A 25651-nucleotide genomic window follows, 5' to 3' on the forward strand; every position below is an offset into this window, starting at 1 on the left:
TTATGTCTGATACTACACAAGCACAATCTTTAAGACAAAACACAAACATTCCAACGCATTTCATGCAACCATTACGGAAATGATTTTCCCAGAGCGAACAGACATGCAATGAGACAACACGGATATTCTACAAGAATTGCAAATCATTTCCATGAGAAAAGTCTGTGCAGAAGAACTAAAGTAAATAGTCTGATCAAGGCACGGGCAAACACAAAAGGTACATCTGATCAATTACAAACAAGTCAACCCTGTAGCTCAATCTGTTCCAGAAAGCAAATCAGGTGAAACTAAAGCCAAGTCACTTCCGTTGGGACATTGTGGCCATTTCTCATAAGGGAAACAAAATTCAACAGGACACCTTTCAGATGAGTTACATCTAATGAATAAATAAGCCACCCGCTAATCATTGTGCTACGACACAGTAACATTGTTAAATCAAGCTAACAGTGCTGCTCGTGTATACGCTTACACTCAGCTTATGAATAAGTCAAAGTTGACGACAGGTGAGCCTGATTCTGCTCTTGGATTGCTTGAAGCCCACACACAGACTTTAAAATCACATTGAAAGAAAAACTGTGTGGAACAACTGAAAGCTTTAGCATTCCACTAAACTTGTGCGACAACAACACACGAGTTAACAGTTATGAGCAAGTCTGCTGTTAGAAGGCCCATTGTTTCTAAGAGACTGGTCATCTTTTTTTTTTTTTTCAAGCTTGCTAAATCTATTAAGAGTCAGTCATGAAGGGAACAGGAGCAGACATCCAGCTAATGCTTCTGTGTCCTCCATGTTTCCCTCATTTATAAACCGAATGTACAATATTGCATAGTAAACATGTGCAGACATGATAACACGAAAACGATCACATACTGTAACAGTTTGACTAGTTTTCCTTTTTTTTTTCCACACAGCTAAATACAGCCAAGGAAGTCACTCCATTAATAAGCAAGTCTAACATTTATGAAATGTCATATTAATGACTGCTAGTAACCAGTATAAATCAGTCACAGTGGTTATACACTAAAACATTTAGGTTTAAAATAAGTCAACAACACACAATGTCACTTTATGTGCAAATAAATATGTAAACTGTCACAAGAGTTGAGAAGTCATGCCCACTGAGCGAATAAAGTGCAGCTGAACGGTCAGGAAAAGCTCTGGGCATCACGGAATGGTCAGAAATGTCTAGTAGCAGGCATCCTACTGCCAAGGTTATGGTCCTTCAGAGCACAGACAAGACCTTTAGGTCTTCTAAAAGACTGCAAAGACTCAGAAACCCCTATAATGAGGAACTCAGCTGTTGGGTTTGTCTGGGTGCTGAAAGAGAGCACACAGCTCCTCACACGTCTGAGTCTCTACTGAGCTGAAGTGGGACTCCATGTTCCACGCCAGGTCTGCAGACAGGAAATCGTCCATGACCGTCTGTGTTTCATTGCTGGTCAGAAAGAGGTTTCCTAAGCCTTCTGCCTGCCTGGTTACAGTCTGAGTCTCTGTGCTGTTCAAGAGTCGGACCTGCTCACCCTGACCTATGTGGGTCTGCAAAGGAGTACCTGTTGCAAATGCGGGGAGATCAGTCTGTGTTTCAGTGTCTGAGGACTCTGTGCTAATAGAAAAGCTTGAATGTCGCAGGATGGTGCTCAAAGGTAAGTTACTTCCAGAATTTAGCAGGAAATTGAGATCAGTCTGAGTCTGAGTGTCGAACAGTTCCAGGTCGCTGGCTTGAGGTCGGCTCGATCCCTCACTTTGGTCCAACTCATTCATGAGGAAGAAGTCCGTCTGTGTTTGAATGTCCAGAGATTCTAGCGGGGAGTCGCCAGCCAGCCCGCCGAGCTCACTCTCCTCCGTCTGTGTCTGAATGTGGACGGCATTGAGGAACTCCTCAAAGTCAAACTCTATTCCTGTGTGCTGCTCCTGAACAGAGGAGAGGGCTGAGCCACAGACGGTGGAGGCCTCAGCCAGGGCCTGGTGGCCCGTCATGCTGCCAGACAGAATGTTTTCCAGATCGTTTAATAGAGTCATTGTTTGGGTCTGGTTGTCAGCCATGTTGCTTGAACTAAGCTCTTGTGTCTGCACCCCGAAACTCATGCCACCCACAGACTTTGAGTCCTGATAGATAGTACTGTTTGCCGCGCCAAGGGACTCATCGAGGTCCAGGGTTGTTTGGGTGGACACACTCTGGAAGTCTGTACCAAAGAGGTCAGAGCACATAACAGCCGGGTCTTGAACCTTCTCCTCTAACTGTGGCATGGAAAAATGTGTCTGTGTCTGCCTGGTTTTGTGTGGGAGGGGGGTTGAAGAGGGGGTGTGGGTCAGGTTCTGGCCGTCTGTTTGAGCTCCAATCGATGACTTGGCTTTGGCAGGAGAGAAGAAGGTTTGAGTTTGAACACTGACTGGCAGGAGAATCTGGGCACTCACACTAATGTCCGTTTGGGAGAAAGATGAAACGGAAGGCTCAACAAGACCGCCAAACTCCATCCCCTCCTCCACCTCTGCCGGTATTCTCGACAAGCTAGATTTCTCTCTTTGGATGTTGGTGGAGGTGCTCCCTCTTTGCTGTCCAGCCAAATCGTTTGGGTCCACAGTCTCCAGATTCACCTGCACTCCTGTGCTGATGGGACCTTGGCTAGAGAAGCAAGCTGGTTTGCTTTCCCTGAAAGCTATGCTTTTTGTATTTCCATCCTCAGTTTGTGGCAGGAGCTGAAGGGTGCTGACAGAACACTGGCTGTCTACTGCCAGAACAACGGACCTCAGAGTGCCGCTTTCAGTAGAGGGGACGAGGACAGGCAGGTGAGCCAACTGCATGACAGGAAAACTGACCAAAGCCATCTTGGGTTTTGGAAGGAGGAACTTCTGAAGGCTTCTATGGGCGGTGGAGCTCTGGTTCAGTGGATCAGGAGTGTGTGCAGTTGAATCAGTAGGGAGAGTGGTCTCTGTGAACTCCTTCATAGCAGGCACTATGGAGTTGGGCAAATCATTTGTCTTAACCTTTTCAGAACCACTTAACAATTTCTCCATTTTACGCTTCTTTACTGGAGGAACTCTGCAAACAGAAATAAATATATTAGAACATAACCGTCTGAAATACTGCATTAAAGAAAAAGCACCTGTGGTGACGTACCTGTGCTCTGACGGAATTTCATGACCCGTTCTGTAAACGTGGGACAGTAAAGCTGCCCTGCTGGCGTAAGGACACCCACATGTACACTGGTAGGTCTTCCCACAGTCTTCTATGTGTCTCTTCAAGTCCCATTCTGTGCTGTAGCCATTACTGCACTTGGAGCACTTGTGCTTTTTTTCAGCGTGCATCTTCATGTAGTGCTATAACACAGATCAAACCACAGTATTTAACTAATAATAACATTACACAGCATTTTGTTTTTATTAAGAGGGATGATTTCTTGACGTATATGTAGATGCCACCAGCCCACGATTCCACTCAACGCTCTCAGAGATGGTGTCCTCTAGTAGAGCAACGCACATCAGAGCTGTTAAGGAGAAGCTCAGAAACACGCCCTCAACAGTTGACCTGGCCTTAAGAAAAATCTACCGATCCCAAGCAGATTGAACACCTGCGGGATGCGACGGGAAAAAGCCGTATCCACGGAGAACCCAATGCATAAACCGCAGTCACCCCCCAGTCAAGATGCTTTGGCTTCTCGAGCGAGACCTGCATGATATTAGATAGGTGAGTTTAACGTCTCACAACAAATAAGAGGATTTAACCACAGCTATATTGTAAACAGATGTGGATTTTCTTTTTTTTTATTTTTTTTTTTATTTTTAATAACAGACATGTTACCTTATAAACTGCATCCTTTGAAACAAAAAAGAAGAAACTTCAATAATAAAAGAGCAATTACTCTATAATTAACTAAAACTTGTGAGATGTATCCAATCTACATCTGGACAGAAAGTCTACTCACACTTTTGGAAGCACATGTATGCTAATTTTAATGCTAAAATTAAATGAGAGACAACAGATGGTGCATGCAATGCTTAAAATTGTTTGACTTAATAGGTAATATTTTGATTCTATCCTTACAGAAATAACGAGGCAACATAAAATATTTCTCATCTCTGAACAAAAGCTTTAACCTTCATTTACAAGTAAATCAAGATAAAATAGACTTTACTAACTTGTTTAACCAGGGAGAACTGGGAGAAGGGTCTGTTAGGTCCTCTTGGACAACCTTCCACAGGACAACAGTAAACTTTCTGAGTGGCCTTCATGTCCTTTCTGACTGTAGGATTGACAATGCCATCCTGAAACACAGCAACAGAAACAAAACATAAGAAAAGCAGCACAATAGAAATAGATTGCAGTTTCTTCTCATTTAAAATTAGGCAGAATATGTTTTAAAAATTCATATAAAAAGTCAAATGTTCTTTAGTCAGCTAATTAACCAAAACTCCCATCTTTAATTGTTTCACTATTAGGAAGGCTCACCATTGCACAAAGCAGCCAGGATTACTGCTGGCATTTAATAGTAGGGTTAACTTCAACTCAAGTGGGAATAAAGTATACACTAATAGCAGCACACTGCCTCAGAAAGGCACAAACTGGAGTCATTTGTCATCAGACATTAAATAGGTGGAAAAAATGTTCCGATTTACCGTCTTGCCACAGCAGGGTCAGAACACAGTTTTTCAGTAGTAAGTGCTGAGATTGCTCCTCTTCTTAGTGGGACTGAGCGGCTGATAAATGACATCAACAGTCGCTAAACTTCGATTCTTCTTGTTAAGTGTAATATATTGAGAGGCAGTTTTAGAGCCGAGCCAAGCAGCCACATGCACTCTAGAGGAGTTTGAGCTGAGCCCACTACAGAAAAAGGAGAAACCTAATATTTCATAAGAGCTATCGTCAGTAAATAAATAGCATGTGAGCTGTTGACACCTCTTTTTTTGATAAAACCAATAAAGTTAAAATATGTATGCAGGCCAAAACAGCACAATGATTCTAGAAATATGTTATATTAGCACCTAACAATATTAACAGCAGTGTTGCACAGCTGTTATTCTCAGTTTCTTCTTTTTTAACTCTTAGAAGAAAAACAATCAAAAAATGTGTGAGATCAGAAAGAGCATTTTCTTTAAATACGTTTCAACGTTGTTCTCTTTCCTTTTTAAGAACCTGTTTTTGTTCTTACTCACTTCTTTCAAACAAAGAGCTCAGTGTGTTCTAGGATAACACTGAGGGACCTTTAGTCAAGGAGGGAGGACAATGACTTAAAACATCCCACATAAAAGCTCAGTTCAGTGAAAATAGGAGATATACTTTGGGGAGAAAAGCAATAACTACTAGTCCTGCCAACTACTTGTTAAGCTTTAAAAACACACAAAAACAATTCAACTGCTTTTACTCCTACCAAGACACATAATCAATAGGGGTGAAATCGATTAATCGATTTATATTCCTATTATCTTACCAGATCGATCTGTACGAGGCAAGTTATTAATCAAATCAACATATACCATTATAAATTTGATTTAAAAAAAATGTATTATATCGATTCTGGAAAATACTATTTGGATTGAGGCACAGGAGGTTTATTTTACTATATCATAAAAACAACCAAGTATATCAAAAGTGAGAACACACATGTAATGACAGGAAAAATTATCAGGCCATCGTTACAGTCCAATGTGTGGGAACTTTGATTTTGTAAAGACACTTGACCATACATTGTGGTAGAATGTTCCAATAATGTTCAATTTTTTATTATATTTTTATGGGGGAAAAAAGAGTGGGCTGAACTTTATAAAACTAAAATGTGATTAATTAACACCTGTCTTGCAAGAAATACAAGGAATCTGGAAAAATTCACCTGCAACTTTCAGTACCAGGTGTTCATCTCTGAGTCACACTGGTTGAAGTTTAGGCCAAATATGCCCTGGATCGATTTAGGTCAGTGAATCATTTGTTGTTAAAACTATTCTAAACATAAACAGCTCTACACTGCTGTCGCAGTGATGCACAATTCATGAGTTCAATCAGCAATAATGCCAATTTAGTGGCATCAGTTTATTTATTTGATGAATGCATAAAGAAATAATAAATGTGGACAAAACAAAAATAAAACGAATCAATTTGTCCTCTTTAATGTGTCCACTGTTTTGGAGATTCACCTTTATAAAAAACAATACGAGAAAGTTAGCAGAAATAAATCATGATTTATAGTCCACAAACAGTCCTGATGGGAGAAAACTGCATTTCTAAAACCACTTTAAGAATATTAAAAATTTACACCAACGTAAAGCATGTTATTCCAACTTTTTAATATAAGTCGTGACATAAAAAATGTAAATAAAGTCACGCAGTTACATGTAAGAACTGATTGCGCAATTTGCTAACACTTTTAGCCAGCTAGCTAGTTTTGACTAACTAGCATAACCTTACAATTACGTCATGTTTTAACAAGTACTAACTGTATTACTCTGTTTGGGTTTGCTACATCACTGCTGTCATCGGCGCTAGCTTGAATGAAGTTGAATGACTTGCGTTTTTAACAGTTGGGAGGGAAAGTCAGCAGCTAGCTCAACCTGCCATTGGCTCCACGCATGCTGAGTGATCGTGATCTGAGCGATTACCTTTATCCTGTGCGATTTAACGAGGTGCATGTTCAATGCAGGTGTGTTGGGAAGAATCTTCCCGCATCCTTCCACAGTGCAGAGGATGTTTTTCCTCACTTCTTTGGTCAGCTCACTGATGCTGGGTTTTATCATTTCGCGACAGTGCGCCAGGGAATCCTCCTCGCATTTGACAGCGTCTGTCGTCGTAGAATCGCTGTTATTCCTCTTGTTCATCGCGGAAGTGGCCATGTTTCTGTGTTGAAGGTCCGCGCTGAGTTTGCCGGAGCTTCAGCCGCAGCTGGAAATGCACAGAGACCATATGCAGAACACAACACAGACATAACGCCCCTAAACTCTGCCTGAAAAGCTTCCTAACCTCTACGTCATATCCAGGATAACTATCCCACTTCCGTTTTTACAAAATAAAAGCCGTTTCTTTTTTAACAGGATGCTGTCATGCTTTTTAAACACTGTTTGTTACTGTACTTGACGAAATATTAGAACTAGGATAAATAAATAAATAAATAAATAAAACGGTAAAAAATGAATCACTAATGGAAATTGATATAATGAAAAATACATGTTTTTACATCAGCAATGCTTTTTTAATTAGCCAGATTTAAATCTAATTTTATTTTTGAAGTAAGTTTCTAATGTCTAAAACTTATAAGAAAAAAAAACATGTTTTTATAAACAAATATGGATTTGTTTTACTGAAAACTAGTTAGGTTTGACACCTTATGAATTCAAATCAAAATAATTCAGTGTCTTGAAAGTGAAACTATATTTATATAACAAACGGAGATCATAGTATTTGGCATCAGTCTAAGAACCCATTTGTAGAAGTTAGGGCAACATTTATCTGTACTACAAATAACCAGCCAATGGGTATTTTTTCCTATTATTTACTTACAGATGGATTACATTTCACTGCATGAAAAGTTTTCATTTTTTTCCCAAATGAGCAGACTTTAAGCTGATCATATAAACTCACAACTAAAATCTCACTTGTGCATATCAATTCATATCAGCACATTTATCTCCCGAGTCACACAAATACATAGTTCAATTAATGTTAAAACAAATCTTTATTATGAAGAACAACTCAAAAAAGCATATAATTACAAAGGATAAAAGTTTACATGAATGTACACAAACAGATGAAGAAATAAACAGTTTGTTAATAAATGTGTTCTTTTTCAACTGCATGAACCATTGTCACTAGTTGCTCTTTCAGCTTTGACCATCCACATAGATTTTCAGTCCATCAAAACACCATCAAATAACTTAAGGAGATCATACTTTCTCTGTTTTAAATTTGTATGCAATTCTTCAATTATAACTTTAACTAAAACAGTTCCCAGTCTGTGTTTATTTTGACTGGAAGTTCACATGTAATAAAATTAGTAAGAGTAGAGACTGCAAGATTGAAGAAACTTTTTTGTAGACAACTAATTCATCAAATTGGTTAACTGTTATCAACAAAGGTGTTTATTTCTTATTCTTCTGACCAATTTCTTTTATTTATTTGATCAAGTTTAAAGCATATTAGGTAAGTGCTGGTCCATCTGATCTTTCATTCATCAGTTTTGTGTTTAATGACGTTGTGAAGATGGGCCAGGTGTATTGTCGGTGACAACAAAATAATTCCTTCCTTTTAATGGGATGGATGACAGCAGGGGTGTAACAGGGGCCGAGGCAATGCCTGTAACAGAAGAAAGACCACAAAATGGTATAACAGTTAAAACACCAAGCTTAGTTGTTTTTCTCCAGAAGAACTTGCAAATAAAAGTTTGACCTGAAGATAACAGAAAACTATTCGCCAACATCCCCATTCATGTCATGTCACTTGTTTTTAAAAGGGATTCATTAAACTACTTAAGAATATTGGATGTTTTGTTTTTTCATCTAAAACAGAAGTCTCAAATTCAGGTCCTTGTTCTGTGGATTTTCCAGCCTCCTTTTCCATAGTTACTTATTATCTAGAGATGCAAACCTATTTATTGAGGTCAATTCCAACATCCAGGTTATCCACAATAAGTGGGAATAGTGTTTTGAATAAGGAGATCTAGTGCCCTCTTGTGGGCATGTTTAAAGTTGCATCTAGCAATCACATTTTTAAATTCTGACCGTTAACCTTTATTTTACTGGAAATAAAAAGCTCCATGGTTGCTGTGGAAAGTGAAAACTTGGTACCTGAAGATGCACAGGATCTGAGCGACTCCAGGAGGTTGGTACTTGAAAACTTAACAACACATTTGAATGTATCTTCCCGCTCAGTCATGGTCCTGTTGCTTGGATCTTTGAATTTAGTGTCCAACTGAGGAAAACAAAAATCAAAACAAAAAAGTTTTCATTTTTACACAATAAAAGTTACTGAAAATAACTGGATTATGGGCATTAACAGCATCAGGAAACCTTATAAACTGCAGACTGTAGTTGAGGTAACGTCCCATCTCCAAAAACCTCGCGAGCCATGCGCCGCCTGTGTGTAGCGACATGGCCTTGTTCTTTTTCAATGTGCTGGTCTGTACACACAAAATTTAGGAAGAATTAAATCACCAAAAAGTTATATAAATGTACACACAAGAATTACACAATTGCATAAAAAATAATCACAGAAGAAAGTCAAACAATTCCAAAGAAATGTAAAATTCAATACATTTTCACACTGTAAAATTATTTTAGGGTTAAATATGCAGTAAAACCTACTTAATACAGGTTGATCCTCTTCATCATGAGGACTGGGATACTTTGTGGGAAACACCTACAAAACAAAAAAATATATAAATACAACAAAAAGCATAACTGACAGTGAACATGTGTTAAAAACGGCAAACTCAAAGCTGTGGATTATTCTGTACAGTTTAAATCAGCTTACGTGTTGATACTGCCTCATGAGTAAGTCTCTGATGGATGCAAGATTCCTTCCACTGAGGTTAGCCTCCTTAACTCCTTGATGTCTTGTAGCCAGAGTCAAAGCCTGAAAACACAACTTTCTATTAGATTAAGGTTTCAAAAAGAATAAGGTATGACACATGAATTATACTTTGCGTAATAAGACATGCATTAAAAACCTACTCTGATCATTGTTTGATCTATTTTAAAAGCATGCCCAGTGGTCTTTTAATTATCTTTAGGCAAAATAAAAAAAAACTGTCATTTTTGGCATCAATTTTTAGCAGAGTGGCAGGAGTTTATTCAAATTTGCCTCAGAGTTCTGAGCGGGATTGATGGTGGTGAGTAAGCCTCATTTCTTATGATCGCTTTGCTTACACGCTCTCCTGCTAGTTTACATCGCCTAACAATATTCACATAACATTAGCAGAGAACAAAAATGGTGGGCAGTATCAGAGCCATCCAGCCATACAGTGTCGAGACCAGGAAAACAAAGACGTATATGGATTTAGTCGTCTACAAGTGGATGCTTTAGAATGGAATAGTGCAGAGAGCTTGTGGCTTTCCCAGCCTATTTTCTATTTAATAAATAAAATCTTTTCACGTGGCATTTTTTTGTCTACCCCAAATTCACAAGAATTTGAATAAATACTGCAAAATGCAATTTTAAACTTTATTTTCTTTATATGTACACGTCCTTCATAATTAGAAAAATGCCATAAGAACATGCCAACAACACATTTTTTATCCAAGTGGGTCTTCAACAACTTTAATGATAAAAACCACCAGAAGTTCAGAACCTACAGCAATCGAAATGCCAAGAGGCTAGACAAAGTGTGCCCAGATTCTAACAAAGAAAGTTGTCAAGGACGGCTACAAATACTTTCACAAAGAGCACACAAGGAAAGCAGCAGCTGCCAAAGAATACAGCAAGTTTCAAGAAGTCAAAATCTCAAACAAAGTCTGACTTTTCAACACAAGTGCCCTGCCAGTCATCAGGTACATTGCCAGCATAATAAACTTGCCAAAAGAGGAGATCAAAGCCACTGACACCAACACAAGGAAGCTTCTTACAATGCATGGAGGACTTCACCTCAAATCCAGCACTTTGGAAGGAGAGAGGATGATGACTGCTAAGAACCAGTGCTACCATCCTTGAGAAGATCGAGCGATACAGATGGCTAAAGAGGAGAGCTGAGGAAAAATGTGGAAGGTGAAAGCAACGGCGATACTGGTGGTAAATGAAACACTCAGATGTGATGCTGCAACTAGGATAATGGCTACAGGAGAGTCAAGAAACGACATCTGAGATCTCTGAATAGAAAACCACAACAACTAAGATGTTGAGTAGGACTCACACATATACAACAATGGGCTTGATTCTCACCTGAGATAAGAGAGGCTTCAGCTTTGAGGTCAGATTCCTTACAAAGAAATAAGGAGTCTGAAGATGGTGGACAACATATGTTGGTTTCAGGTGATTGGGTTTGGAAAAGCTGCCTCCCCACGCAATCCGAATCCATACAGCTTCATCAGTGTGCTTCTTTATTTTCACCGACACCTTTGATGGATTGAAAGAGACAGTAGAAAAAAAAAACAAAACACTTTTATCTTTTGTAAGAAAAGTTTAGCTACATTAGAAAGAGGAATAAAATGGCAGACTTACTTGTCTTAAAAGCTCACTGAGGTGGCATTTAAACTGCTGCTTGAACTCTGACAGCTCTAGAGACTGAGCATCATCTGTAAAACATATGGATAGGTAAAGACAGGAAGTGGGAACCACTATTGGGAAAAATGCCACTGTTGTCATTAAGGAAGAAATATTATATAGTATTCAAATTGATTATCATAAAAAGTAAACAAAAAAAAAAATCCTAGTCAAGTTACGTAACTAAAGTTGTGTTCAAGATCTCCACAGATCAGGAGGCAATAACCAAACTGAGGTTGAACATACCCTCTGGATCCAGGAGCTGAAAGGTGTACCACATCCCTTGATTTGGATTCTCAATGACATCTAAGAGAATGACATAACAGACAATAATAACACAGTTAGATTATGAGACTGGATTAGATCAGATTAGAACAATATTGCTGTTAATCCAGCCTTTTAGTAGACACAACTGCACGTGTTAAATATAGCAAATTTGAATTAATCAACAAAGTTATTTTTTTCCTGTTCCCGTATATCACACTAATATTATTAACTTACGGATCATCTCGAGTTCTGCTAATCGTGTCAATGTCACTTCATTTTCCTGTGAGGGCAAAACACAACAAAAGGTTGAAACGTCAGCAAGGTATTAAAAGACAGGGTAGAAATAACTACTGATTTCTGACACAAAAATATAACAAAAGGCACCTCGCAGAAAGACTGCAGTTTTTGTGTTAACGCCCATTTTGACTGAGTAAAGTCGATAGCTTGCCGCTGTTCAGCCGTCAGACGACCCCACTTGTCCAGCGTTGTTTTCAGCATTTGTACCGGTATTCGTCGTACAATACGCTGCAATAGCAATTTAGAAGAGTCGTTCATGGTTTTCCTGCGAAGAAATTTAACTCCACTTTAGCTTAATGCGGTTTTCTACTTTAGCTGAGCACAAGAAAGCAACCAAACAAACCGCGTTCCAGGCTGAAGACAAATCGACCAATCAGATATCAGCACCGTGCTTTGTGGGTGTTCTTTACTGCCCTCTGCTGTGCCGGAGTAATACGACACTACAATAAAAAGACCCATACATGCCAAAACATATGAATAATATCATTGTTAACTATGTATCCGTGTAAACTTATTATTTGCTTAATCGATGTATTGACGAAATGAAAGAAATTGGACGGCGCCGGTAAAAGAAAACGGATATGAATTTGAAACGGATATGTATTTTTTAACTTCCGCTCTTTAAACCCCGCCTTAAATAGAAGTCTCCACACCATTGGTCTATTGATCAGGCAGTCTGCTCCCAATTCGCTATAACTTCTGTCAATCATTTACAGGCGCCTGAAAGTTACGAAAGCTGTGCATGTCCTCTTCTGGTGTTTGACATCGCGACAAGTTATGCTAGCTGTATATGTTAGGTTAATATATATATATATTAAAAATAGAAATTATTTTATGAAAATTAGCTACAGTAAAAGAGGAAAAAAATACATAATTTGTTCGGTGCGGAGTACATTTTGTTCAATCAACATTTTTAAGGTCTAAATAGGGAGGTAATTTGACTTTTAGCTAACTTCTGTGTCACAAGAGAACGCGCCTTAACCGGTAAGTTTTATTCATTCTTTGCAACACAAGTGATGCATATTTGATACATGACAGTACGGACAGAAACATAAACCTAAATGTTTACTTGACCGCTGGCGTTATTTGCGACTATTTTGCTTCAGTAATGTGCACACATGATGTATCATCTGTGTCTACAGGTAAGTGTCCTCTGGAAACGTCATCATCACAATGACAGAGCAGCAAGGAGAGGGATGGGGAGGCATTAGTATCCTTTAGGAAACTGTTGACCTACTGTGATGCAGTAATTGTGTTTTTATTACCACACAATTTAGAATTGAATTTTATTCTTAAGGATAAATGACCACACAGCCAACATTTATACAACATTTGCGGTTTTATTAGTGTTTTTGTTCACAATATGCTTTATGTTTGACTTTTCAGTACAGCTGGAGTGGTTATATAAACCCTTAACTCATAATGCACCCTGACCTGTCCCCCCACCTGCACACAGAAGAGTGCAATCAGTTAATATCTCTCCTCAGGCAGTGCCACAAAGAGGTAGGTCATTTTCTGGGTTTGTTTGTTGTGTGTTTTTTATTATTTTTGACAAAACAATAATATCTATTATGTCTCTTGACAGCACAATTTTCTAAAATTCTTTGGCACTTGTAATGAAGTGGACCGTGCAATGCGCCAGTGCCTAAAAAAAGAGGTTGGTAACCTTTTTTAAAAATCTATGCTTACACTAGGGATATCAGGATTTTTGTTTTTCTTCGCATTCTAATTCAGTCATTTGATTTAGAAAATCTGCTATTACCAAGTTCCTCCCCAATACTTTTGTAATACAATAAAAAAGAAAATGAACATATGCAAAATGAACAGATGTGGGTTGTCCCTTATTTATATATTTTTCACCTTATTTTACCATTTAACACTTAAATTGTGCACTTTTGTGGAGTAGCTCCAACAATCAAGTAAAAACGGGGAAATTATCAACTAGAATAAATAGTTAACTATTAACTACTGAAAATAGGTGATAATTAGTCATGTGAGAAAGTTTGGTAAATGTAGCTTTAGTATTTGTGTAGCTACTGAACATTTTTGATCATGTGCGATTTGTGAGTCTATTAAATATCCTAAAAAAATACTGACCTACTTTTAAAATAATTGTTTTAGTACAAATATGATGATTAGTTTCACTTATTTTAAAGAGATTCCTTTTTTTCAAATCACTTAATAGATGTTCCCTTGGCACCTGCCTCACATCTCTATCTCTGTCGGCAGCACGGAGAGAGCATTTCTTATTAAAAGAAAAGAAAACCACTTAATTTTTCTGTTCAAATACCTTTTGTAGGTTGTTGTTTGAGGTAAAATGCAAGACACACTTGCTGTTAACAAGTATCTGAGGACTCATATTCTCGCGATTTGCTCCCAATAATTCAAATACAAATATTTGGGATGACCAAAATTGCTAATTTGTGATCTTTATAAATATAATAGAGTGTAATAAAAATATAATTTTGGAAAAAATTTGGATTTTATGTTTATAAACTAAAAGAAGCCGATTGTGGAGCACCACTGTCATTGGACGTAAACAAATCTTTGAAATAAAGCGTTGGTGAAGCTTCCCATTGAGGGTTTTTCCATTTAACAAAAAAATGAGACTGAAGTTCCACCTACTTACTTAAGTTCTGAAAAAAAAAAAAACAATTTTCCTTACATTGTTTTGGTTAGGTTAATTCTTAAACAGTTGACACATTTAAAGTAATTCCAGCTGACTTTGAATCGCAGAAGCCTCGCGCTGATATGCAGAATTGTACAGTAGTGCAGTGAGTATGTAATCAACGTGAGTCCGCTGATTCTGTCACGGGGAAAAAGAGTGACTTTTTATACCGGCTTTGCTCCAGTATGCAATGCTGAGGTACAGTAACGTGTTGCAGAACTTTGAGATGGAAAAACTATGGAGAACATTTTCAGGATTTGTAGTTAAATTATCCAAAACAACAGTGATGTTTATGCTTTTTATGTTGTTTATGTCACTGCTGAACTTAACCAGAAAATTGGCCAAAAAAAAAACATGTTCAAAGTGGCAAACACAGTATCTTTATATCTAATTTTTGTGTTTTTTATCAGTTTTGTTGATGCTGATCTCCTGTTCTTAATAAAGGTGATGATAATTTAATACATATAATTTTCATTTTCATTCCACCAGTAAAAAGACATACAAATAGCAGCAGCAGCAAACATTACATAAAAAGTAATCATGAATCGAATAGTATTGTCACCAAAGTGACGATCCACAGCACTAACATTTATCAGGAGTTAATGAGTCTGGAACTCAGAATCTGTGAATGTCTCTCAAACTTTTTTGTGCGCACCCTGTTCAAACTGGTGCCGTACTCCGCTGCGTTTTACAGCAGTAAAATGTCGTGACCCGTTCATTTTATTCAGACTTCTAGAAGAGTATTTTTCTGTAATAATAAACCTGAAAAATATAGCGCTGATCATAATAATAATAAATAAAAATACGATCCCTAATAGGGATGCAACATCCGATTCCAATTAAATCTCAAGGTACTTGATCGGGCCCAATTTCCAATCACGTGATCACATATGGACATCCCTAATTGACACTGACGTCTTATGTTATATATATTTTGTTAACCTTGTGTTTCTGTGATTCTCATCCTAAAGAGACTGGAAAAGCGAGAGCGCAGCAAGCAGCACGCAGAAGAAATGAAAAGGAAGCTGAAAGAGGGACCCAAGGAGCGCTTCTGAAGACAACTTTACTGTTTTCCAGAGACACTGAACAGAGCAAGAATCTACACAAGTAGCTTTCATTACTCTATTGAATCTAATGGGGATATGAAGCTACCCCTGGTTGCAAAAGTGTCTTTTACTTGAACATTAACACGTCTTGAATGAGTGCATAACAATAAAATTAGCTGGGTGTGCATAAAAGACTTAGTATGGAGGTGGAACAAAAACATAAAGGTTAATGTTACAACACCATCTGTCTCTACAGATTGGAAGATTTTTTTGCTGCTGTCATCATTTTTTCTCCCTCTCCTGTTAGCCGTGGCCCTCTGTAACACTCATGTAACAAGTGATCTTTTCAGCCTAATTAATGTGTTTTGCAGTGACCCTCAGGAATCTCCTTTTACTTTACTGTTCAAGATAACAAGAATGAAATGTATGCACCTATGAATGTGGAGTGTTTGCTAAAATTTGGAATCATATTGATTCGGGTTTGAATAAAGTGAATTTATCACGTGAGGTTTTGACTCATCAGTTGTCAAATTCTTTGAAACATTACGATGATTAGACTCACCCCGGCTCACACTGCATCTGGTCCGGCTAGACCAGAGCGGTCTAGTTACAGCAGATGACTCGCATTGACTACAGGCTCTGCTGCTGACCACGGGAGACTCTGAACTCGTGTTGGTTCATGCGATAACCCGCCATTTATATAGGACATTCTAGTAAACAAACCCTCATTCTGCTGTGATTTTCAATTATATTCACAACACTTCTTTTCTGTATAATTCATCTTCATACAGTGGGTAGTCATGGAACTTTTATGAACACTTTTGTCTTCTATATATGCTTAAATGTACATGTGCTCTGGCGTCTGGCTAAAATTTGAAACCAACGGATACACAACGCCGGAGAGGCTGGACCGGACTAGATGCTGTGTGAGTGTCTCTTGCACTTATCAAATCGTGTAAAGACTCCGGCATCAGCACCGGAGCCAGACCGTATGTTGTGTGAGCCGGGGGTCAGAATATCTTAATTGTCATTATAGCCTGATCAAGAAAAAGAGAAAGGCCTGACCCAGTCAATGTAATAACTGGGTTTTAAAGAGGTTTTTGTGATCAGAAGTTTGAAAAAAAATAAATAAAAGGTCAAACTCAAATTTTGTTTCTTATCTGACAATTGCAAAATCCTTTTAGTACTAACTATGCATAACTTCACTAAGAGTAGTTGTTACTATTGTGTAGAAACGTATTTTTTTGTCATTTTCTTTTGATCGACGTGTACCTTCTAAGTGACAGCAATAGAGGATTAAATTGTTAAACTGAGGTTTTTTTTGTTTTTTTGGAAGTTACTTTTTGCACATAATTAGGGGGTTAGAATTAAAATATCTGCAGGCAATGTCCATTGTGGTCACTCATTATGTGTGGTCAGCATGAATTTTCATCAGTTTTTGTACTTAAAAAGTCTAAAAAAAATGCAAATAACTGCCTTGTTTTTTTGTTTTTTTTTTTAGATGAGAACTTCACATTGAGTCTAACGGACCAAGCAACCATAAATGGGTTACAGCTTTAACTGGAAAATGTGGATTTTGTTCACCCTGAAAAATAACAGGAAATCTTTTGGAAAATATTAAAAATATTCCAGAAGTAACTCATCTGAAAGCTTAATAACAGATTTGAAGCAAGCATAACCAAATTATCTAATCCAGAACATTCAAAATAAAGATGATTTCCAGACCAATCAGAGCAAAGGGGGTTTATAAACCAGTGGATTAAACCAATGAGACAAGCAGGAGGGAACTACTCAATATAATCCACAAAAAATATTATAAATGAATGTATGTACATTTTATTAATAAAAAAAACCCCCAAAACGACAACACAAAAGGGAATGAACCAATTTTAATTTTAGAAATGATTAATTACTTTGACAGCATGTCATAAAGTAGTTATCCCCTTCCTCCCCTATTGGTTTCGCCCTGCAAGTGGAGCATTACATAAAAGGCAGCTTCACCATCATCCACCTTTTTGGACCAGGAAGCACCTGCAGATAGGAAGTAGAACTCCATGGATAATTCAAAACCAAAGACATCAATGATGAGAAATTATATGAACCACCTACAAAATCTACAAAATCTATTTTTACATCAAAGTTTCAGGTCAATTATGATATAAATATCCAAGATTTTGAACAATAGTTCAGGAAAAAACAAAAAAAGCAAGAGCTCTGTGGTTCACTGAGCTTGTGCTGAATAAATTAATATATATACAAATAGTGGAAACATTTTTTTATTGTCTGTAAATGGCAACGATTTTATGTGCAAACAAAGTGGGAGAGCGTGCTAAACTTAGCCTTCTCTGAGGGTGGGAGAGGACCCGCCACCACACGGAGGAACAACGACAATATGTCCATGCTGGTGCTGTAAAGTTCCTGTTTGTTTGCATAAACCTCTTCTAAGACATTTATTTGAATAAAAACATCTGATAACTGTACAAGCGAAAGCAAAAGTAGTTTATCCAAAAACAAATTACAGTTACCTTTAGAGTTAAGAGCAAAATACCGTTGAAAATATTTACTAAAAACTAAATGTGATTAATAATCATCAATGGAGGTAGCCCTCGACAAGAAACGTGCTGTGAGAGTGGGAGGACTCCAGTCATGTCAGGAATGTTGTACTTAAAGTGAGAGTTAGTTTATCTTTTGGTGGCTTTGTAGGAGATTGTGAGGAATGGTTGACTTGTGTTGTTAAAGTCCCAGTCAGTCATCTTTTGATCTATTGTAAAAGTGTTCCCAGTGGTCTTTCAATTATGTATATTCTTTTTTTTTGAGCCGAAATAAAATAATTAAAAAAAAATGTTTTTACAGTTTTTATAGTTGTTTTTACAGTTGTTTGTAAAACAAAAAAAGGTCTCTTTTTATATGTCCTCCATAATCAAAAATGTAAAAAAAACGTTTAAAAAGATAAATTGGTCAATTGGATTTGGGATTTAGTTTATGGAAATACCAAATTGTTAGAACTATAGATATTAAAAACCTTAGCATTTACAAAAAATAGACGTATTTATTCTTTTTCTGTTTTGAGTCTGTTCCCTGAGTTGACTAGCTTTGTGCTTCTTTTACAACATCTTTAACTCTCTAACATGTATTTGGTAACTTCTGTCTGTCTTCTGTCTTCTACTTTGGAGTTTAACCATCTGTCTGCTCATTTTTTGACTGTCCCTACACTTTAAACTAGACTTCCTACTTTTATTTCTAAAATATCCAACACGAGCTACTCCCTGACATGATGGTTTTTAATCCCTTTTATGCTCAGACCATTGTTTGACATCTCTCACTTTGCCTCCCCTCCTCTCTGATGCTCATCTTCATCTAAATGATGACTTTATTTTGTCTCCAACTCTACTTGCAAATGATTTTTTTTCTTTCCAAAGCAAGTATCTCTCTTTCCAGGTTTTAATCCACCTGCTTGCTGCCTTCACTGCAGAGCTACAATTTCATCTGTAAACATCATGGTGTGCGACTGATTCCTGCCAGACCTAATCTGTCAGTCCGTCCATCACCGCAGCGAGTAAGACGAGTCGATCATTGATGCAGTTGCACCTTTCCCTTGAGTTCCCCCTCACATCTCTCCACTGTCCTGCCTGCTGCTCTCTCTCACTCTCTGCTCTATTGTGACATACTTCATGTGAGTAAAACTTCAGTAAAACGGAGAGATTGATTTTTGGTAAAATGTCAACTAGCTACCCATCGAACGCATCATTTTATTGCTCTGGCTGCGTGTTCATTTTAAAATCTATGTTGAGTTTCTTTTATTTGCTTCTAATCTTTACGTGTTCTGTCACCTGTCTGAGCTGTTGCAGCCTTATGTCCTCAGCTGCTTATAAAGTGCCTGAGCTCAGAGGAGACCGCACTATTGCTGCAGCAGTTCCAAAGCTTAGGAACAAGCAGACAGTCTCCTGTGCTTTCTCTTATCCAGTTTTGGTAACACGTTATAATAAGATTCCATAATAAGCTTTATTAACACTTTAACAAATAATATTAATGTTTTTATAAGGCGTTAGTAAGACATTTATCAGTAAAATAAGGGTTATTAACATTCTTATTAAGATTAACATCTACAGTGAGCCATTGCCTACAAAGACCATATTAATAAACTGCTAACAAGCTTAACAAATGTATTAACTATTTTTGTCAACATTATATTGAGTTTTTGCAGCACCTTATCTAAACTGTGACCTGAGTTTTTCTTAAAACCCATTTTATGACATAGCTTAAGTTACATAGTATTTGAGACGTTCACCAAATTAATCAATCATATCTGATTATATTATTATTACTTTTGTAATGATTTCTTTATCTTTATGTCTTTTTATAGCATAGCACTCTGGTTTGTGGAAATTGTTAATGTTTTACACAAAGTTGGACTGGATTGGATATTTTTATGTAAATCCACATATTCATATTAGTGCTGCAGATAACTGTAACAATCTTCCAAATCCAGAAGCAAGCACCAAACTTGGTGTGTTTGGACCATTGAATAAAACGACAACAAAAAAATGTTAGCCACTTAAAATGTGAAAATGCCTGCCGTTTTTCAAGATGGAACCACATTCAACCAGTCTGATCTCAAGTGGGCCGGACCAGAAACATAATAACAAAACAACAAATGGTCAACTTGCTCTCTGTAGCTTTGTTTTTGTTTTGTTTTTTTCAGCTGGAAAAAAATCCTCAAACAACATAGTAGCCTAACCACTTATTATTATTATTATTAGAGTTATTATTATTTAATCTTTTTGAAAACAGCATTTTGGTAATTGTGATGTCACACCTGATCATTTTTATAGTAATTTAACAGCGGTGAGGCTGGCAGAGAACCTAACCCATTTTACCGAGACATGGCACGTGTTTGCACAGAAATTCTTTTTATTTCTTGATCTCTTGCCGTGTCTGTATTTCTTTTCCTTTGCTCCCCCTAGTGGCAGAATTTCACATTGCAACCATTTCTTTGAATAACCATAACTCACCACAGAAATGGGCTATAAACTTGCTTTTTTCAACATCCCTATTTTTTTTTTCCTCATCTTGACTGGGCCGGATTAAACCATCTGGAGGGCCGGATCCGGCCCGTGGGCCATATGTTTGAAACCAATGTTCTAAAGTATGCTTCTACATGATCAAAATGTGTAGAGATAAAAAATGTGGGGCAAATATTAACAAATTTATTGCAAAAAAAGTAATTTTGGATAGCAGAAATGGCTGCCATCTAGAAAAAAGCAGCCATCTTGAATTTTCAAGTGGCTAATGTTTTTTTTTTTTTTTTTTTTTCCAAAAGACTAATCCCCGAGGATTATTTGTGCCAATTTTGAGGCGTGCTTCCATATTTGAAAGATTACTGTGACCTAGTCAGTGTTTTGCTGCACTATATCTCTACACACATGCAGCGCCCTGTCATGTGTTCTTTTGCAATCTACAAGCACAATGCAGATAATCAGCACTCTTAATATTGCATTCCCTTCACTCTTCACTGTTTAACACATCAGCTTTATGCCTCCATCATTGCACTATCAGCAGTGTTCTCATCATCTTCTCCACACTCTAACAAGCCAACCCAACTGTTAAACTGGAGTCTGGATCCATAGACCCATGCTGACAAGTGCTGTCAATCAGGTGTTAATCAGGCACCTGGGGTTACCACCAGCACAAAGCAAGAGTCCAAAAAAACCACATATAACAGTTTGGATTTGGAAGGGAAAATCTGACGTTTTCATGGGCTGAACCTTACATCTGCAACACAGCTTTAAATGCAGCCTCAACAAAATAGAAATAAAAAGGCTTAATCTAAATAAAATCAAATGGTAAGATGCACTATTACACTACAGAAAATAAATCTACCGAATGCTAAAAACCTTAGGTTGTTTTTTTTAATTAAATTTATACTTGGCAAGCAGATTATAGTAACTAATTAAAGCATTTATAAAGGTACAGCCCCAAAATTGTGGCTGCATTTCAATGAAATCTCTGCCCTAAGCATATCAGATCTGGAAAAGCCTCTAATGTTTAACCCAGCCTAAATCAAATCAAATAGAAAAAAAATAAATAGTGGTGAGATATTCTGCATTAAAAAACAAATCACATAAAAACAACGTAACTGCAAATAACATTTAGTGGTAAACCGAATGTGCTTGCAGTAAGACTAACTAGAAAAGAATTCTGCAGATTATGAAATGTTTTTGAATTCTTTCACAATATATGATTTTTTTGTTGGTCAGACTTAGATTCCAAAGCACATGCTTTTAGTGGCTTAAAAAGAGACAAAGACATCCACCTTTAGAATAGGCATTTATAATAAATATTTGAGGAAAAATAAGTTGTTTCTAGGTATTTTTCATCCTTTAACCGACATCCTAATCACATCATTAAGCACATGCCAGGACACAAACTTAGAAAATAAAACAGAGAAATAACCTGTTGAAAAGTAAAAGTATTTGTGTAATCTGTGATGTTTAAAAAAATAAATAAAAATTGACACCCCTGCCAACCCTGCAGGTGAAAGTGATTTGCTGCTGATGTACAGAAGTCGTGACCTCTTTGCTTCATAATTGAGCTAAAAGCAGAAATGGAGTATATGAACCGTTACTTTCCGCCGAAAAAGTGTTTCTGTTGGGCTTTCTCAATAATTAAAGATTAATAGGAGTAATTCTTCAGAGTAAGAAGACCAAAGTTTGCAAGTTAAATAGCTTTTCTCACAGAATTTTCTTTGGGCTAAAATGATTCATTCAGTGATTGTACTTTAGGTTTGTACTAATTAAACAAGCTGAGAGGACACTAAACAGAAAAACAAAATTTCATTGAAGTGCAGCTAAACACATTTTTCAGTTTCTTTATACCAATAAAGCTCTGCAAAATAAAATCTCTCTTAAATTACTTTACATTTTCAATACACAATAAAAATAATCTCCTAGTATTAAATAGGTTGGATTTTTAAGTACCATTTACTATTCGATTATCTACACCATCACCTCCATCAACAATTTTTGGGACAGAAACTTGTTGTGGTGCCTTAGGAGCAAACCAAATTGCACAAATAAAGCAATACATAAATACAAATATAAACGCCCAACATTTGTGCTACAATACTTACAACGCATGTACAAATTATACCCTAAAATTCAAGGCATTCTGACAGGAAATACATTCATGAAGTATATTACATGCTGTACAAACATTGCAGAAAGCAGTCAGTTTTTTAGGTTTTCTCTGAAAAATGGACAAGTTTTACAAAAAACATTTACATACACCCGCAAACATTTACACTTTGGTAAAACAAAATAGATCCCTACATGTGGTATTACTATGAAAAATATAAAACTTTCTTCACATGCAGGTAAATACGAAACTCCACGGACAAAGAAATTCCACAATGCTGTTCACCGACGTTTGATTTCTTCTGTGTCCTTAGAGACAACAACAGTAGTCAAGCAACAGCAAAACGATTATCCGAGTTTGATCATTTGACAATCACACTTTACACACAACTACCTGCACGGCTAAATACGAGTGTAGGTTCTACGGAGGAACGATCACAGTTTCATGTGTGAGGTTGCTGCTTGAAGGCGGGTAAAACTTCACGGATCCTTCTTCTGGTGGACGTTTGCTTAAATCACAGTCAGCAGTCACTTAAGACTTCTAGTGTTCTTCACCTCTTTTATGATCTTCATTAACATCTCAATTTTAATTTAAAAAACGGTATGGAAAAGAGACAGTGCATGCGTACAAACAGTTTTGATTCAACTACCTTTTGGTGGCCATGAAAATAAAGACTTTATATAATAGGGGTGTGAAACAAACATTTTTTTTAAATGAAGCATTATTCTAAATGTTAGTTTTTAATTGAGTTTTCCTCTGTTTTACATATAAGGATTTGACTAAGAATTGTGAGTAAATGGGAAGATTTTTAAAGCCAAACTTTGGTTCGATCCTAAAGTAATTACAATATTATAGCCATTTTTAAGACCATCTTGAGAAAAACAACAAAACACTATCAGAATAAACTTAAAATAATGCTAAAAATAAAACCATAAAAGAAAGGTTGAGTCCAGAGAAGATTTGAAGATAAAATTTGTAGACTATATATATTTTTTTTCTTTTGTAATGCAGTAATCCATTGATAGCTTTTACTGGATCTTAGAGCGTGACCCCATTTAATAAGTTTACAAAAAATAGATATTTAAATATTCTCTTTGATATCCTAAAAGATTTAGACATTGTGTGTCTACATACATAAAGAAATACACAATAAAGTTAATCTTTGAAGCTTAGATTGTATTTTCCTCAAGATGAGCCTTAAATGTAGCTGTGCATTTATAAATCACAAAAAAATACATTTTCAATATTAAAAACTTTTTTTTTTACACCATAAATAAATATATTAATATATTCACTCAAAATCCCTTGTAATCAAGCCTGACTCTGATTTTCTATACCCCCATGATGGCGCTCTCAGCTTTTTAACAATGGCTCTTTGCTGTTTGATTCACAGAAGAGAAACTGGCCGTCCAGAAATTCAGCTAAAAAAAAAAAAAAAAATCACAAGAACTGTTTTTATTTTCTTCGTAGAGATGAAAGATGACGCTTCCATGGATCGTGGATGGACACAGGCCTTTAGAGCAGGTTGTCATTCTGGACGTCCTCTGCAGATGCTCTCACATTGACCAGCTTTAAAGTTACTTTTCGTAGGTTTTATTATGAAGGTAACTAAAGAGTGCCTCCAGGCCTTTGGTTGAACACCACAGCTGCTTGAGAATCTGACACTCTTTCTCATTAACGTCTTCTAGAACCGGCATGAGGAAGCTCCTCACCAAGCATTTGGACTCTTCTAACACCTTTAGAACACACACAAAAGAGAAGAGGCTCATTTAGACGCACTCAAGAGTGGGTTTTGACAGTTTGGTTATCAACTTACCATAGCATTACACAATGCCATTTCTTTCACACGCAGCATCACCTCTTGGTTGAACGTCGTTGGCCAGAAGACCTGTGAGACCAGACCTCGACTGCACGCCTCTTGTGCTGTGAGTTTTCTACCGCAGAACAGCATCTCATTAGCCTGGAAGAAAAAAAATGCAGCTTATAGTGTGGTAGCTTTAAAGTCCCACTATTTTAATCTATTGTAAAAGTGTTCCCAGTGGTATTTTAATTACAACTTTGACGATTTTTCGTTTTCTGCAGAGTGGCAGTATAGTTCATCAGAAATTCGCCTCTGAATTTTGGGCAAGACTGTTGTCACAAAGTAAGCCTGCTCTCATTCCCCATCATCCCTTTGTCCACACGCTTTCCTGCTTTTCCTCACAACCCCAACCTCACAATATCGGTGCAACAAAAATGGTGAGCAGTGTTGGAGCTATCCAACCATTTATCTTGTCGTCTGCAGGTGGATGCATCACAAAAGAGAGGAGCAGGGAGCTTGTGGCCCGCCGATTGTAGAACCTATGTCACTGCATTTTTCCGTCTGCTCCTGATTCACCATAATTTGAATAAAGAAATACTCAGAAATGCAATTTTAATCTTAATTTTCTTAAAATATGTCCGCCATTATAAGAAAAAATGCTAAAAGAACATGTTAAAAACATAAAAAAACAACACTTTTATTTAAAAAAAACAAAAAACATTTAAGTCAAAGAATTTTGGAAAAAATCTAGAATTTATTCCTGGACCTACCAAAGCCACACCCAGGATCTGGGGGAAGGTGTAGGAAGAGCACCCAGAAGGTGTCAGATGGAGGGCTGCACATGGAGTTTGGAACCAGGCTCTTTCACTGGCCCACACCACATCACACAGCGGCAAGATGGACGCCCCGAGCCCCATCGCAGGCCCGTTCACCGCCACCACAATGGGCTTCTTGAAGTGGATGAATGCCAATACAAAGTCCCTACAGAGTCCCAGAAGGCGTTTAGAGCAGACTGTCAATATGTGATAAAAAAGAACCCGCGTCTTTAGAGAAAAGGCTCCTCTCTTACCGAACGGCATCAGAGATTCGGCTACTCTCTTTTCTTCGGTCTGTGGATAAACGTCCAATCAGGTACGACGGCTCCAGACCGCTGCAGAAAACAGTCCCCACAGAGCTGAGCAGCAACAGCTTACTGTCGTCAGCCGCCGCGTTGCCCAAAGCACGACAAACTTCCTTCATGATCTGGGAAGAAAGAGGATTTTTT

General features: G+C 37.3%; 4 protein-coding genes across 5 annotated transcripts in view; 1 reads left to right on the forward strand and 3 right to left on the reverse strand.

The window, feature by feature from the left end:
* Positions 1-694: 694 nt before the first annotated feature.
* On the reverse strand, positions 695-6983 carry atmin (ATM interactor). Its single transcript, XM_024294859.2, has 4 exons — positions 6587-6983; positions 4136-4261; positions 3117-3316; positions 695-3038 (listed from the first exon to the last, which is right to left on the reverse strand). Exons 1-4 carry the CDS (start codon positions 6815-6817, stop codon positions 1292-1294), a joined length of 2304 nt encoding a protein of 767 aa, XP_024150627.1. The 5' UTR covers positions 6818-6983; the 3' UTR covers positions 695-1291.
* A 713-nt stretch (positions 6984-7696) lies between these two features.
* cenpn (centromere protein N) lies at positions 7697-12323 on the reverse strand. Of its 2 annotated transcripts, none has more exons than XM_024294856.2 (11): positions 12082-12323; positions 11826-12003; positions 11676-11721; positions 11421-11480; positions 11133-11206; positions 10854-11027; positions 9450-9551; positions 9281-9335; positions 8987-9096; positions 8765-8888; positions 7697-8273 (listed from the first exon to the last, which is right to left on the reverse strand). In XM_024294856.2, the coding sequence occupies exons 1-11, from the start codon at positions 12195-12197 to the stop codon at positions 8164-8166; spliced, it is 1149 nt and encodes a 382-aa protein (XP_024150624.1). In that variant the 5' UTR covers positions 12198-12323; the 3' UTR covers positions 7697-8163. The 2 variants fall into 2 exon arrangements, with proteins under 2 accessions (XP_024150624.1, XP_024150625.1); XM_024294857.2 differs by having other exon boundaries at positions 11826-11966; positions 12082-12218.
* A 120-nt stretch (positions 12324-12443) lies between these two features.
* On the forward strand, positions 12444-15959 carry cmc2 (C-x(9)-C motif containing 2). Its single transcript, XM_024294858.2, has 4 exons — positions 12444-12722; positions 13125-13241; positions 13324-13395; positions 15378-15959. Exons 2-4 carry the CDS (start codon positions 13161-13163, stop codon positions 15459-15461), a joined length of 237 nt encoding a protein of 78 aa, XP_024150626.1. The 5' UTR covers positions 12444-12722; positions 13125-13160; the 3' UTR covers positions 15462-15959.
* Positions 15960-21763: 5804 nt separating this feature from the next.
* The window catches only part of LOC112161227 (chromodomain Y-like protein 2), a 29804-nt gene continuing 25916 nt past the window's right edge, over positions 21764-25651 (reverse strand). Inside the window, exons 4-7 of the mRNA XM_024296282.1 lie at positions 25457-25629; positions 25158-25368; positions 24403-24546; positions 21764-24322 (exon numbers count right to left, since the gene is read on the reverse strand). Coding sequence (XP_024152050.1) covers positions 24164-24322; positions 24403-24546; positions 25158-25368; positions 25457-25629 — 687 coding nt within the window. The 3' untranslated portion in view covers positions 21764-24163. The remainder of the gene's footprint in view (positions 24323-24402; positions 24547-25157; positions 25369-25456; positions 25630-25651) is intronic.

This window comes from Oryzias melastigma, linkage group LG3 (assembly GCF_002922805.2).
Source record: "Oryzias melastigma strain HK-1 linkage group LG3, ASM292280v2, whole genome shotgun sequence".
NCBI lineage: Eukaryota > Metazoa > Chordata > Actinopteri > Beloniformes > Adrianichthyidae > Oryzias > Oryzias melastigma.